Raw genomic sequence first — 14,703 nt, forward strand, 5'->3', positions numbered from 1 at the left:
GTTACTATAAATAATAATAATCCTGTAAAATATGTTGTATGAATATATAACTATAATAATGATGAATAAAGTTTTTTTTTGTGACATTTTCTTGTGACAAGTTCTTGCCAAGTTGCTCATTGCCATTTTTTTCTTATCAACTTTTTGATTTTTAACATAGAAAACAACAAACAAAACAATACACAGCACTACCCCCAATCTCCAATCACATACATCACACTGTAATAGGCCTTAGAAAATCTACTGAAAGAAACAAAAGAAAGGACATTTTTCTGTGTTTTCTAAAGAAAGCAAACCTTTTTGCTCAGATTTTGAAGTTTTAAATACTTGTGAAGGCATCTGAACGCAGCACAAGAAAAGTGATGTTGATCCAGGTTTCAAAGGGTTAACTTGCAACTTAAGAACAAGTCAAATATTTAGATTTTTTTTTCCTGCTGCTTTTAATCATGATTCACTGTATTATTTCAATAGTGGAAACAATATAATCCACCAAGTTTGAGATTTGGGCCACAGTTTTATATCACTACATGCTGGTTTTAGTGGGAAAGTCAAAGCTCACCTCCATGGTCTGGGACTGGTGCATGGACTTAATGGCTGACTGCGCCATTTGTCTCGCTGTGAATGTCACAAATGCGCAACCTGAAAGAGAGAAACACAATGTGAGTGTGATGTGAGCGGGCAACAAACAGACAGCTCCCCAGCTCATATATCACTACTATGCTCTGGTGCTCTGTGGTCGCAAAATGTGACTTAATAGTGACAGTCTGGAGCTCTGCAAAAGCTGTGCTCTGTGAGTGTGTCTGTGGGAGGCAGAGAGCCGCAGAAGAGAGCGAAAGAAACCAAATTGCTCATAAAAACAGAGTGATAATTTATACTACAATTTGGCGATAAAGTCACCATATATCGCACGTGGAACAAGCCGCAATACCTCGAGTATATTCAAACGGCAATTGTAAAATTGCACATCGTAAGACCTCCTTGGGGCAGTGAGCCTTTTCTTTAAAAGGCTCTAAACTGTGGAACACACTACCGACCTGAATAAAATTTACACGAGATATTAAGATTTTTAACAAAAGAGCAAAAGAGATGTGAGCATTTTTATCTCTTTTATAATGTCTTGTCACTGAGTGTTGTAACTGTATATAATGTTAATATTTATTAAGATTTATTAATATTTTTGCTTTCTTTTTATTTTATATATATATATATATATATATATATATATATATATATATATATATATATATATATATATTGTATTTCTATGTATCTTGATGTAAAAAATATTGAATGCACTCTATTGTATGTAACCTTGATATCGTCTTCTTTTTTTAAAATCTTTTTCTTTACTAAAAGCCTAACTAGGGACAGGAGTTGGAAACTACCAATAGCTATAATCTCTATATGTGAGGCTTCGGTTAGTGCAGCTAGTTTCTGGCAGGCCGAAGTTGTACTGCGTTTAATCGCATTGTCCTCATCAAATAAATTATATAAATATAAATATATCATGTGTGTGTGTGTGTGTGTGTGTGTGTTTAAGGTCTCACCCCGGCTGAGTCCGTCAGGTCCTCTTAGTATCCGGCACTCCTCTATCTGTCCGTACGGTGAGAACATGAGTCGGATGTCGTTCTCGTTACATTTCTTGGAGATCATCCCGATGAACAGCTTCCTGTCCTCCACTGCTGTATTCAGCACAACACAACATCAAACACACCTGCGCTGTGTCAACGTAAATGGTGCAAAACAACAGTAAACATGCACAAACAACGAAGTTTAACTGTTTCAGTGTGGCTCTTATTTATTTCATTATGTAAACAAAGGGATGCTGTGTTAAGTAATAAGTTTAAAAATGTTTCAAGTCTGTCATTAAAACGACGAGCTCCGATTTATTTTTGACCATTTTTGGTCCACCTGAATGTATTGTGTGAAAAATGTGCCAGCCCCCCTCATTTGTGTAATGAGGTGGAAATGCATGAAGAAAAGGAAAAAGGAGGTTAATATGTTTGAGGAAATAAATGTAGAGGGAGGAAAATAATTACACAAATAAATAAATACATTTAAAATTAAATAAATATGTAAAATGGATTATAAATTGGGACATTCAATAAATAGGATTTTTTACGCAACGTGGAAAATAATGCATAAATAAATGATCAAATAAATATGAAAATGAATACATTAATACATTAAATGTAAAATTAAATAAATACAACATAAATAAAACATTTTTGACATTTTCATTTATTTATTGACACATTTATTTATGTTTGATTTTGTCAGTTTCAGTGCTCCATATTTAAAAACTATATACATTTCTTCAAAAAAAAAGTCCAAACACTTTTTTTTCCAAATTTTTGCATGCTGCATTACTGATGCCGCTCTTTAAAGCAGTTTCTGTCTGCAACGCGAAAGACGACCACATCACTGATCTACACTACACAGAGTGGACTAAGGTTGGGAAGCTTTGAGAGCAGCATTAGAGCAGCATAGTCGCTAGCTTCCAGCAGGAAAAAAAATAAAAATCAAGGAGCTATGATTTATGGTTCAAAGTTTATGAAATTATTTATAAAATATGCACATTTTTTGTCACGTGCAACACGCTCAGCGTCAGAGAGCTGTCCATACAGACACTGAAACAGGATATTAACAGTATTGAGAACCAGTCCTAAATTGGTACCAGTTCCTGACGGGTCACAGCTAATTATGTCATTTCACTGGTCTAATTACACTGACACATTATATAATTATGACTGTTGACAGCAATAAGCTTTGTCAAAGCTATAACCATCATTAGACAGGGTATTAACCCAGAGAAGGTGGATGAAAATGACAGAAAATCCTTACCATTGTTTTTCTCACTGTCAGCTGGTTTCATCTGGATCGGGTGGTGCATCTGAACAAGACAACAATCACACGTTAGGACTCACACTGATGAAATATGCACATCTGTGTTCTGTGATGCATTTAAGAAATGTCAGCAGAGATTCATGTTAGTTTCAGAGGTTAGCATCGTCATTGGGGTGAACTGGTAAGAAGAGTCACAGTATGAAGAAGGCCACCTGTAATACTGCTGCATACACCTTTTTTTGGCTCACTATCTGTTACTAACTTATATGTTTTTCAATTTTTAAATCATATCAGTGCTTCTTAAAGAGCTGCATTGATAAGTCATTATGAAAAAAATAATAATTGATTCATCGTTTCAGTCATTTTTCATGAAAAATGTCACAGACTTGCTGGTTCCATCTTATAAAATGTGAGAATTGAATGCTATTCTTTGTCATTTATGATAGTAAATGAAGAACATCTGTCTTTAGGTTTTTGACTGCTGGTTGGAAGATGTCACTTTCGGCTCTGGCAAATTAAGATGATTTTTTTTGTAACTTTTTTTTTTGGACATTTTATAGATAAATGGAAAATGAATGACCGTTCGTTGCAGACCTACCTCCATAAGCTGTTTGGTTAAAATGCATGCAACATGAAAACATGATATTATAATTGCACTTGCAGAAACCGCCCAACTACATCACAGTAACTATTTCTTTATTATCATTAAGACTTTAAATGGTTTTGAGTTTGTCATTCAATGCGTGCTTTGACCTCAGCCCAAACTAGAGCTGCACAATTTACTTCAAAAAGAACATTTTTTTCCTCCATTCATAATTAAGATTACAATTGTTTCCCATTACTTTAAAAGCATCCATAATGTGTTCATGCAGATAGAACAGACAATTATTTTTCAGTCAAAAAAGACACACTGCTATTTTTAGAGATGCATCTCAAATCCGACTGCATGCAAGAACACGACATTAAAAAATAATCACATCATCACGTGATGAAATTTCAAACCGGCCCATCCTCTACTTTTACTTGAAACAGCCTCTAAAGTATCACTGCTGTTTTTAATTTTGTTACACACATATTTGTCATTTGTGTCTAAACAGAGAACGAGAGAGATCACACACACGCACACACACACACACACACACACACACACACACACACACACACACACACACACACAGAAAGACAGATAATTAAGATAAGCTCTACATGTTATGTGTTGAAAAGAGCAAACCCCACCACCATGTACACAAACACTTTCTAACCATGATGTGAACAATTTGGACATAGAGAATTGAATTTTGACAAACAGAAATATATATACTCTAACATACCTTAAAGTGGTGGAATTTGATTTTTGAATTACTGTAACACTCATCATTAAACATTTATTATGCTGAGACCATCTTTAATATTAAGCAATATATGATTATGAGAGGAAAAAAAACAGTAAAAAAAAAAAAAATAGCCTTTTTGAGCAATGCCTATATTGGCCATAGCAAATGTTGATACATGAAAAGGGACAATTCAAAGGCGATAACCTAATTGCTGGAAACAATGTCGGCATTGTACATTTCTGCAAACCACGGATTTTTGTTTAAAATTGTGTAGCGGTTAAATCGAAAGTTAACGTTTCAATAATGCTGTGGTTAAGGTCGGGTTAAGTTTAGGCACATAAACACTTGGCCATGGTAGGAAAAAAAAAAGTTTTGGCTAAAAAAACAAAACAAAACTGTTTTAGGGGGCACTACTGCAGCAGGGAAAGCAGCGATGTCCCTAAAAAAAACCCAGCTGGTTTCCATGTCTAATTAGCCGCTGGAGGAACAACGGCTCGGCTCTATCGCTGCAGGCTGGGGTGCAGTTTTTTGGGATGACAGCAGTTTTGATGGCATTTTGTATGGAAGAAAAAACAGATTCTCAGGAGAGATTAAAAAAAAATAGATCCACCTCTCATAACACACGCTGACAGGAATTTTTATCCCTTAAAACTCCTCAGATGGTGAATAAGCTTTTAGGTTTCTTTTTTGCATCAAACATATGGAATAAGTTACAGGAGGTATTGAAAATAGAAATGTGTCTGTAGATCATTTTAAGTGTGTGCTAGATAGTATAGTTACTGTACAGTGCTCCTGCTTTGGCTCACAGACATGATCGTTGTTTATTGTTTTTATTGTCACTAGTTGCAGATTTGTTTGCTATTTAATCTTTTTTCAGCCTTTTTACTGATTGTGTTGCTATTTATAACTTTTGACAGCCATTACTGCTAAATAGTTGTTTTTATTGAATTTACTGCACTCATATGTTATATATCCCTTTAGCCCACTCGTTGTGAGTCCAGGGCTTTGCTGTAACAGAGACATTCACAGTGAGACTGTGTCCTGTGCTGTCTGAACTGTGGACTCCAGCTGATGATACAATGGATGCCAGTGGCCAAATGGAACAATATTCACTGACGCTGCAATACTTTGTCTCGATGAGAACATGAAGCTTCTATATGCGCGTTCATAATGCCTACGGCAGTCTCACCATCCAGCGTCCCCTCCGCCTTCGGAAAAAAAGCCAGTTAACATAATACACCCCTTACCGTATATTAAATCATTGTTTTTCTAAGTGGAGTCTGGCTTTAAGGAAAATTGCTGTCTAATAGTCTAGCAGTGACTATATTTTTAAATTGGCGTAAACTTAAACTGATATTGATTTTTTTTTTTTTTTTGGGGTGGCTAAAATACACCTTATTGCTGACCCCGCCCACAGCATGGATGTATTATAGGAAGTCTGGATACAGTGTTGGAGGCAGGGCCTCGTTCATTCCTATGAGAGCTGCTCATTAGTGCATGAAGTAGAAAAAGCTCTTTTTTCAGATGTAGAACTGTGTGAAATACTCAGATCTACAGGCCCATAGAGCAGCGTACTGGAGACTCGCGGCAGCTGAGCGCAGCCGAGTGTACTCAAGCGGGTAAACCGACTTCCAGTTTAGTGCCTCGCTAGCTTGACTGGCAGTCTAAAAAATTGAATCTTGCACCTCTTTTAGACTTTCCAATATTACTGAACTGGATGGCTTAAACATAAATGGTGAAATGAGTCGTTTCTCTGGGTTTTGACGCTCATAAAAAATGTATTCAGTAATTTATCTCTATGTAAAATTTGCCTCAGAGCCTGGCGCACTTCCTGGCGGCTTGGTCCACAGCAGGACATTGTTTAGCTTCTACCTGCTTCTCCAACACTGACTTTGGATAAAAACCTCACACATCCTACTTTAAAAGATTTGAACTATGCCTTTTAGTACAAGACAGAAAGAAAGAGAGAAGAGGAGAAGAAGAAGACGGCAGTAGAGTTTAATAAACCAGTTTGCCGTATCAGCTCAGACAGTTCATGCGTCCCACCTTCGTTACAGCGATTATTGCCCACAGAGAAGAAGTCTGAGGTTTTAATATGAACCAGCATGCATTGAAAGGTCAGATTAAGGAGTCTGTCACCTACCCCTGGCAGAATCTTCATGTTGTGCAGAGCATTCTGTGCTTCCAGGGCTGATTTGCGAGTATAGTATGTTATAAAACAGCAGCCTGCCGGGAATAAAGACACCTTCTGTCACACAGCTGACTCAGGACATGTGGGGTGGAAAACCTGCGCTATGTGTAAGTTATGCTGGGTAGTACTAACAAAGGCTATTATGGGGTCTTCATCAATCCAAAAACTATTAATAATGTAACTTAATAATCATAATATTGGTTACTAAAAGTAGAACATAACTATAACCGGAAACACACAGACACACTGAAGGAAACAATGACACACTATTAGGGCAAAAGGATGCAGCTGTACTTCAGCCATGATATAATATTAGTGTAAAAACAAAGACTCTGTTAAATTACAAGTGTAATGTATAACAAAAACACAAGCCAATCATTTTTATGTCAGAGTTAAACAGAGGATTTCTTTGAAAAATGCCAACAAATAAGTTAGTAAAGTTGTTTTATACAGACAGTTTTTGGCACACTAGTAATATCGTATGTCCACCTAGTTTCTTTGTAGCTGAAAAATAATCTACATTTTTTAAAACTATATATAAGACTCCTACAGATTCAAATAAAGTATTTTTCTGTGTGTTGCTGCAGGCTTACCTTTGCTCTGTGGGGGATTCTGGCTTCGGTCTCGGAGAACATTTATCTCATAAACTGCTCCATACGGCTCAAAAAGTTCACGAAGCTGCTCCTCGGACCAGGACCGCGGAATCTGTCCCACAAACATCTTAATGGCATCAACATCTGGTTGGTCGGGGTGGTCCAGAGACCCATTCATCTTCTTACCACTGCAAAGACAAACACCACATTAGGGGGCTAGAAATATATGTTTACTGTATATAAACAGTAAACATATTCATAAATACGACAATTTAACGACAGCGTGCAGGATCGTCAGGTGCAGATTTTTCAGTGAAACAAATGTGGCAGAGACTGAGATATAGATATGAAGACCAACAGAGATGCACTGATAGTGTCATTCACTTCATTTTCTTCATTTTTACGATGCACATTATCAAAGTCATGCAGCCCAGTCACTAGAAGAAAGTGTTGACATTGCAGGTTTTGCAAACCATGAACACAATATATTTGTATGTTTCATTCATATCATATCAGCATTTCTAAAAAGACGTAGCATATGAGCTGAGTCTGTCATCTTGAGGTGGAGGTGATGATGGATAGTGTGTCACATATGCGGGACACCTGCTGGGCTGCAGACCAAAATTTAAGACCAACAAACAACAGAAATGGTGGTGGGTTTTTTTCCAGGTAATTGCTGTGTTTCCAACAGCTTTTAAGGCTCCATGTGTGCTTGTTTTGTAGCCACCTTTCAATGTTTTTCCACTGCTGAAAATTGCACAAAAAGCAGTTTTTCTACACAGACATTGCTGCTTGTCCTGCTCCTGCATCCTTGCTTTTTCAGTCTGTCTTCAAACTCTGTGCACATGTATTTGGATCGATGTTTTAGCTGCTTAGGAGGAGACGGGCAGTAATTAGTGACAGAACATCACTGCATTTCACCGGTTAAGGATCTGAAATTAAGTGTGTCCACCTCAGTGTTGCCGATTGGAGCTGGAGGCGGTAGATCCCTGTGACTACTGCAGAGTCATGTGACCCAGGTATGAATGCCGATCGTGCGCGTTCTCATTGCACTAAAAAGACAGATGTCAGCGGGTGGTGGCAGGTTTTTTGTGCAGTGGGAATGAAGCTACAGCCAGACCAAATAGCAGGATGGTTAAAAAGGTGTGTCATGAAACAGCCGTAGGCACCATTTCCCAACTACACGTCCTCAAACACTGGTCTGCCACTGGAAAACAGTCTTTCAATGCTTTGATACTTCCTGGGTCTTCAACTTTAAACTTGCATAGTTGAATCACATTGTCCACTCATAGTGCAAAATCATAGTTCAAGTATTTCATGACTTTTGTTAACTTCCAGCCCGCAGCCCTGTCCCGCCTGCAACTTGTGCAAAACTCTTCAGCCAGGCTGTTAACTTGAACTAACCACATCACATCAATCCTTGCATCCCATCAGTGGCTCAACAGAAACTAAAGAATAGACCTTAAGATACTGCTTATCACATACAAGGCCCTACATGGTTTATACCTTTATACATTTCCAATCTCTTGCGTGATACCACCTCTGCGCCACTCAGATCATCCAACCAAGGCCTCTTAGTTATATTCTGCCTCAAATTCAAAGGTTATTGCGCTTTTGCCATTAAAGGGATACTTTGCAGATTTATAATCAGCTTTGTATCATAACAGTGTGGGCAGTATGTGTAAGTTAATTACTGTAAATTTCCCTCTATCTAATCAGTGCTCAAATCTCCCTGCTCAAAGCGTGCCATGCCACATGCATTTTATTCTAATCATTACCAATAAAATAAATTGAAGAAAAAGTGCCAAGAAAATGTCAGCATGGGAGGAACTTTTACTTTATAAAACCTCAGAGAGATGTTTTCATTTATTCATTTTCTCTTCACTAAATTTTCACTTGACTTGCTGTATATAGTGCTGAATTTTTCTGTTGGCTTTCATTTGCTAAAGGCATTTAAACAATGTTTTATGTTATATGTCCAAATTATACATTTTGACAGAAAGATTTTCATTTTTATTGTAAATGCATATTGGTTACAAATATTGGTTATTGGTCTCATTGAGTAATAATAATCAGTAATGCTATCAGCCTTGAAAAACCAATATCGGTCGACCCCTGACACACACTGTAATTCATTTTTCTAGTTCAATCGCCTCCACCACAAACATCCGTTTCTCTCTGATCAAATATGAACCAAGACTGTGTTACTGAGTCGTCGATGTCTCTCCTCAAATGTTCTCAGACACATATTTTAGCACAATGTTTAACTGTATTATGTTACCGTTTGTCACCATATTGTTTTTCGGACAAACATTACATGATCCACATGCCGAAGCCTTTTTTCTCTGTTTTCTCTGGTGATTAAGCACCAGTTTGAAATGTATTTGTGTCTTTATTCTGCAGAGACTGCCCAGTTTTGTGAGAAAACTGTCTTTCAAAAAGTGAAATACCTGATTAATTTACAAATTTAAAGATCTCTTTCCCTCTCACCAACACAATCTGATGTATATGTAAACAGTCACTTTGAGTTCACACTGACTAAATTTGGAGCACTGTTGGGATACACCATTCAGTTATTCAGAGCACCACTCTCAGAGCAGCTGAGGGCACTCTGGGCACAGACAGAGCAGCAAAGCGCCAAGCTCGGTGGATGTGCTTCACTTTACGCTCTTTTCCTTCAAACAATAGCACTAATTTCAGAGTAGAGCATCAGGTGGTTTTACAGATGCTCCCACTGACAACAGACCCATCAACAGCTGCGTCTACAAGCACTTTGTCTCAGTCTGATTAAAGTCAATCTGATGAAGATTTTGGGTCAGCTGTTAACATGGGATGTCCTCAAATACGATCTGGTGCTTACATGCACTGAGCAGTCGTGTGATGCACAAAAATTATGAATATAGTAACTTCTGCCAACTCTCGCAGTGACCATGAGATAAACAACATGGACACTTTTCACACACTTTCACACTGCAAGTGCATTTTCTCGCGGTGAAAAATAAATAACGGATAACTTGTGACAGCAGCACAGCTCTCTCCCTTTCCTCTCGCACACCTGGGCAGGAGTGAGTCAGTTACTATGGTTACAGGGCCACTCAAGAGTCTTGTCTGGAGGCTAAAATCGATATTTATCATCTTTTGTTTTGATGCACTTAATCAAGCAACAGCGTGATAACAATGGAAGTCGCCATTTTCTTGAAATGGAGGAACGTACATCGTCACGTCCCCTTACGTGAGGACGGAGCTTGTACAGAAAGAACGCAGCCAGAGATGAATCAGCTTCATCATTTACATGATACTAGTTTTCTTTGGATCGGTTTATGAAAATGTTTAAACTCCCACTCAGCAACTGACTGAAATTTTAATTAATTTGGGCCCATTTCAGATGATTGAGGTGTTTATATAGATTATGTTTAATCTGTTTGGGTTTTTAAACCTATTCTGATCAGATTAGTAAGATCCATGTTCACATGCCTCATGAAAATCATTATTGAACCTACTTTAAACCAGCTGTATGCCAATTGATACCACACGGCCCCTGGTTCGTCTGCCAGCAGCAGTCCAACCTCTTTTACAACAGCAACAAAAACTTTGCTGATCTGGCACACCTTTCACCCCAAACCTGTGCTACATACCACCACAGGTCTGCAGGCCTAAAGTCTGACATGAAGCAGAATTTATTTTTAAAAACCTGTGCCAACCAACAGACAAAATACCAAAACTAAGTGTTTCAACTAAAGAAATAACATCCAACAAAGCACACAGAGAGTAAGCCCTTCCACTGTCAAACACATGCCCGAAAGACAAAGACAATTTAGTTATTTTGATCTGTATTTAGACTTTTTAAAGAGGACCCATTACACATTTCCATATTTTGTGTCTTGTATATTGTGTTACAGTGTCAGAGGTTCATATTACTCATGGCCTAAATATCACACAATGGTAAACACATGTAGAGGTAATCTCTGTGAGCAAGAACTTCAGATTTCCTATCTTATTGAACTCTCTCGTTTCCATAAATTGTTTAAATTCTGGATAAAGTATGACATTAGTGGGTGTGTTTTCATTAATAACATGATCATAAGCAGGTCTTTGGAGTATCCTGTTTATGTGCTGGAGTATGTAAACACCATATTCTGTTTATGAGAACCCACATACGCTATCTGGAGTACTCCAAAAGAAACCAGCTTGTATACGGGGAACATCAATAACCTAATTTCTCTGTGCTAATGTGAACACTATATCCCAAACATGATCATAACTGTGATAAACCTCATAAACAGATAATTCCTGTCTGTGTAATCATACTCAATGTGTGCTGGATTTCTTTATTTGGTCGTCTGCTCCAAGCACGCTACTGTAAGATTTCACATTACGTGGCCTTAGAGCTGGGCAATGAAATCCATTTCATGAATTCTTGGTTTAGGACAATTTTTAACATGACAATTCGAGATTTTCTCTTTAACTTTCTGCGTCCTCACCAAGCACTTACCTCCTGGAGATACACACACACACGACAAAACATGACAGCACGCGTTCATGACAATAAAGAGTATGTTTCCAAAAAAAGGCCCAATCTCGCCAGTCGTTTGGAGCCGGTTCGGTTTTGCAGCATCAGATCTGGAACAAACCACAGTCCAGTGCGAAGTTTATTTATAGGCTGTTGCGACTAAATGCAGCAGCACGTAAGATTTATTTCAGCACCTCAAACAGAAGCAGCAGCCGAGAGGGAGAAATGTGTCGCGCTCTGAGATGCATCAGACCGCGTCAGCCCACAAACAGCCGGTAAAAAGAAGCCGACATCAGTGGAATCATTTTCTCATTGTGTCCCGTATGACAGGAAGGGGCCCGCTGCAAAGCTGTTACTGATGCAGTCGCTGCGTATCACTAAAGATACGGTGCCCATATAAACGGGTGAAGAGCCTGCAGGTTTACCCACATGCTGAAAACTACCAGCCGCCTCTTCTATATGCACATCTGTATAACTGAAAAGAGCTCGTCATTTGACTCCATTACAACAGGCCGATGGTCCAGTCATTTCAACAAAACCCATAACATCATCTGATAACATGAGACTAACGATGAACGACAGCTGTATTAGTTCAGAATTGGTCGGAAATGGTTGCACAACAGTGCAATATGCAAAACTGACTTGAACATTTTTCATTCTTCCTTTGTTAATTTTTTATGGCTAAAATCAAAGAAATCATTGTCATTTGTAGTTTGTTTTTAAGAGGCTAAAAAATATTGCTTAAAATCATAAATCGAGTTTGGTGTGAAAAAAAAATCAGAGATTTTATTTTTGGGCTACATCGCTTAGCCCTACACAGCTACACGAAGCTTCATGCTAACATCGGGGAAACGTGTAAACTTTGTAGCAGATGCTGTAATTTTCTCACTGGTTTAGAATCGTATTCCTGCTGGAACATGTTGGATTGTGTTTACAATCTTGTCTGGTGATTTATCACCGTAATAAGTGCCACTATTTTTCCATCACAGTCATTCTCCAGCTGCCAGTACACTGCTACATGTAGCTACATGCTAATGCCAGAGGGATGTGTGAATTTGGTTGGCAGCGTTGTTCATTTCTCCTCGGTTTCGGATCATATTCCTGCTAGAACATGTCCAGAATTGTCTCCATGTGAGATGCATTATGAAGCACAAAATACAACAACAAGAGTCTCAGGACTGTTGAGCGACTGAAGTCGTGTATCACACAAGAGTGGACGTTTTTTCACAGCAGACGTTTTGACTCACAGTAGGAAAATAACTGATAACGTTAACACTCAGTACGTCACATACATAGCTCTATCAGGTCATTTAACTGGACACCTGTCCTTGTCCCAGTATACAAACAGTGAGAGAGAATCCATTTATTGATGAAGTCTGTCCGACTCCTCCACGACCGCTGGAGATTTGCCTCCTTTCAGCTTGTTACTATTACCTTATATTATTTTTACAGTCTATGATACAGACCCAATCACAATCACAACTGTTTATTTACTGTAACTTTGGGGTAAAAAACCGCAGCATCACGCACAAATAAACAGCGCTGATCAAACTCTGCCTTCACTGATTAGTTTTAATCCACCTAAAAAAAATCACTACCAGTTTAAGTGTACGCTATATTTAGAAAATTTTCAGGGCGTTACGCTGCTGTAAGACATCCCTTGTCGACAGGGATTTGAAGCTGTTATATCAAAAACACCAGACTCCACTGAGAAAAAGTCATTTTACTCCACTGAACGGCGGAGCTGCTGCTCTGACGCTGCCTCCATCAGCTGCTGTGGAGGCTAAAGAGGAGACAACATTCAGATACAGTCAACAATTACAGTAAGATGGATTTTTTTAGGTGGTTAAAGTATGTTTTGCTGCGACCCCATCCATAGCAGGACATCGCTTAGCTTCCATGCCATAGTTGAGGGACTGTACTTTAGTCATCAGAGGAGGGGGGTGGCTTGGGTGTGACTTTCTCATTTAAAATAAATATAAAATACTACCTTCTCAAGTTATATGTCCCACAAGTTCCTCCGCAGTTCTTAGTTGTTTTTAATGCCTGACTCGTTTGCGACATTCCTTCCCCTCCTCATAAATAACTAACAGTCCCTATCCATAAACATCGAGGGAGACCCGCACGGCAACAAGTAGCACGTGCGAAACACCGAGTCCAGTTAAAGTCCAACTGAGGTGTTTACATGACAGAACAGCTCAACTTCCCGTCAAATTATCTGGAGGTGTTAGTCTGACATCAAGAAATTTGATTTCTCAAAGTGGGACATGTTTACATGGATTTTAAAAGTTGTTGTTTAGTCGGACTAACACAATACTTTGACTTTTTCTGACATCATGTAAGTTTGTACTGTCTGGCTGAGTTCCATTAAGTGTCCCAAAAAGCTAATCCAGTGAGCCAGCATGTGCAAAGTGGAGTGCAGCCATCATTAATGTGATCAAATTCCCCTGAGCTACGATGACGTGTCCAAACTGTCTGCAGTGACAAAGGTATATATGAAGGAATTTCACTTTCCCATTTTTTTAACATAAAATATCTTGTCTTTGTACTGTCCCCAATTGAATATATTGTGTGCAAATCACTGCATTCTGTTTTTATTTCCGTTTTAAACAGTGTCCTAATTTTTTTGGGATTGTATTTAGGCTTCCAAAATCCTATTAGAGGTGTTTATTTGCACAGATTATCTTGCTGAATGAGACGTGAGCATCCTGAACTTTTGTATACCACATATCTCATTTTATGCAATAATCAAAAATCCCGAGGCTTTTTGACAAGGGAACCAGGGCGAAGCAAACTCTCGTGTCGGCCTGCAGAAAAACGTCATCTTTGCAGCACTCTATTATGTCTGATGCCCGTCAGTCAACTTATAATCATCACTGCCACTGTTGTCAGTGACAATAACATCTTGGACATCCACATTATTCAAGTATTCCATGTTTGCGAATGTGATGCTATTTAAGGCCTCCATTGAGCCCTTGAGACCGAGGAAAAGTACAGGCCTAAAAGTGACACAGTGGCTGATTAAATAGGGCAACATTTGTGATAAAATACCTTCATGTCAGTGTAAACCGTTGCATAGACATAACTTAAGGCATGACCAGTGGTGCTTTCAAAGAAAATCTGTCCAAAAGACTATTTTGGAAGTAAGAATACTCATAATGTGGTTTAAATGACAAAATCTGGATGTTAATTTTAACCTAAAATGTTGTATTCTTCACAGGTAATGTG

At 38.4% G+C, this 14,703-nt stretch overlaps 1 protein-coding gene across 8 annotated transcripts in view; it reads right to left on the minus strand.

Annotated features, from left to right (window-relative positions):
- Positions 1–14,703, minus strand: part of celf1 (cugbp, Elav-like family member 1) — a 34,633-nt gene that overhangs the window by 14,514 nt on the left and 5,416 nt on the right. For 6 of the 8 annotated variants that reach the window (XM_088080553.1, XM_088080482.1, XM_088080515.1 and 3 more), the window contains 5 exons: positions 6,966–7,153; positions 6,325–6,407; positions 2,845–2,893; positions 1,548–1,682; positions 560–639 (listed from right to left, as the gene is read on the minus strand). In XM_088080553.1, coding sequence (XP_087936679.1) covers positions 560–639; positions 1,548–1,682; positions 2,845–2,893; positions 6,325–6,407; positions 6,966–7,153 — 535 coding nt within the window. The remainder of the gene's footprint in view (positions 1–559; positions 640–1,547; positions 1,683–2,844; positions 2,894–6,324; positions 6,408–6,965; positions 7,154–14,703) is intronic. The other 2 variants (XM_088080582.1, XM_088080662.1) reach the window with 1 other exon arrangement.

The sequence above is a fragment of the Plectropomus leopardus genome, chromosome 1, assembly GCF_026936395.1.
Source record: "Plectropomus leopardus strain MGB_pleo_1.0 chromosome 1, ASM2693639v1, whole genome shotgun sequence".
NCBI lineage: Eukaryota > Metazoa > Chordata > Actinopteri > Perciformes > Serranidae > Plectropomus > Plectropomus leopardus.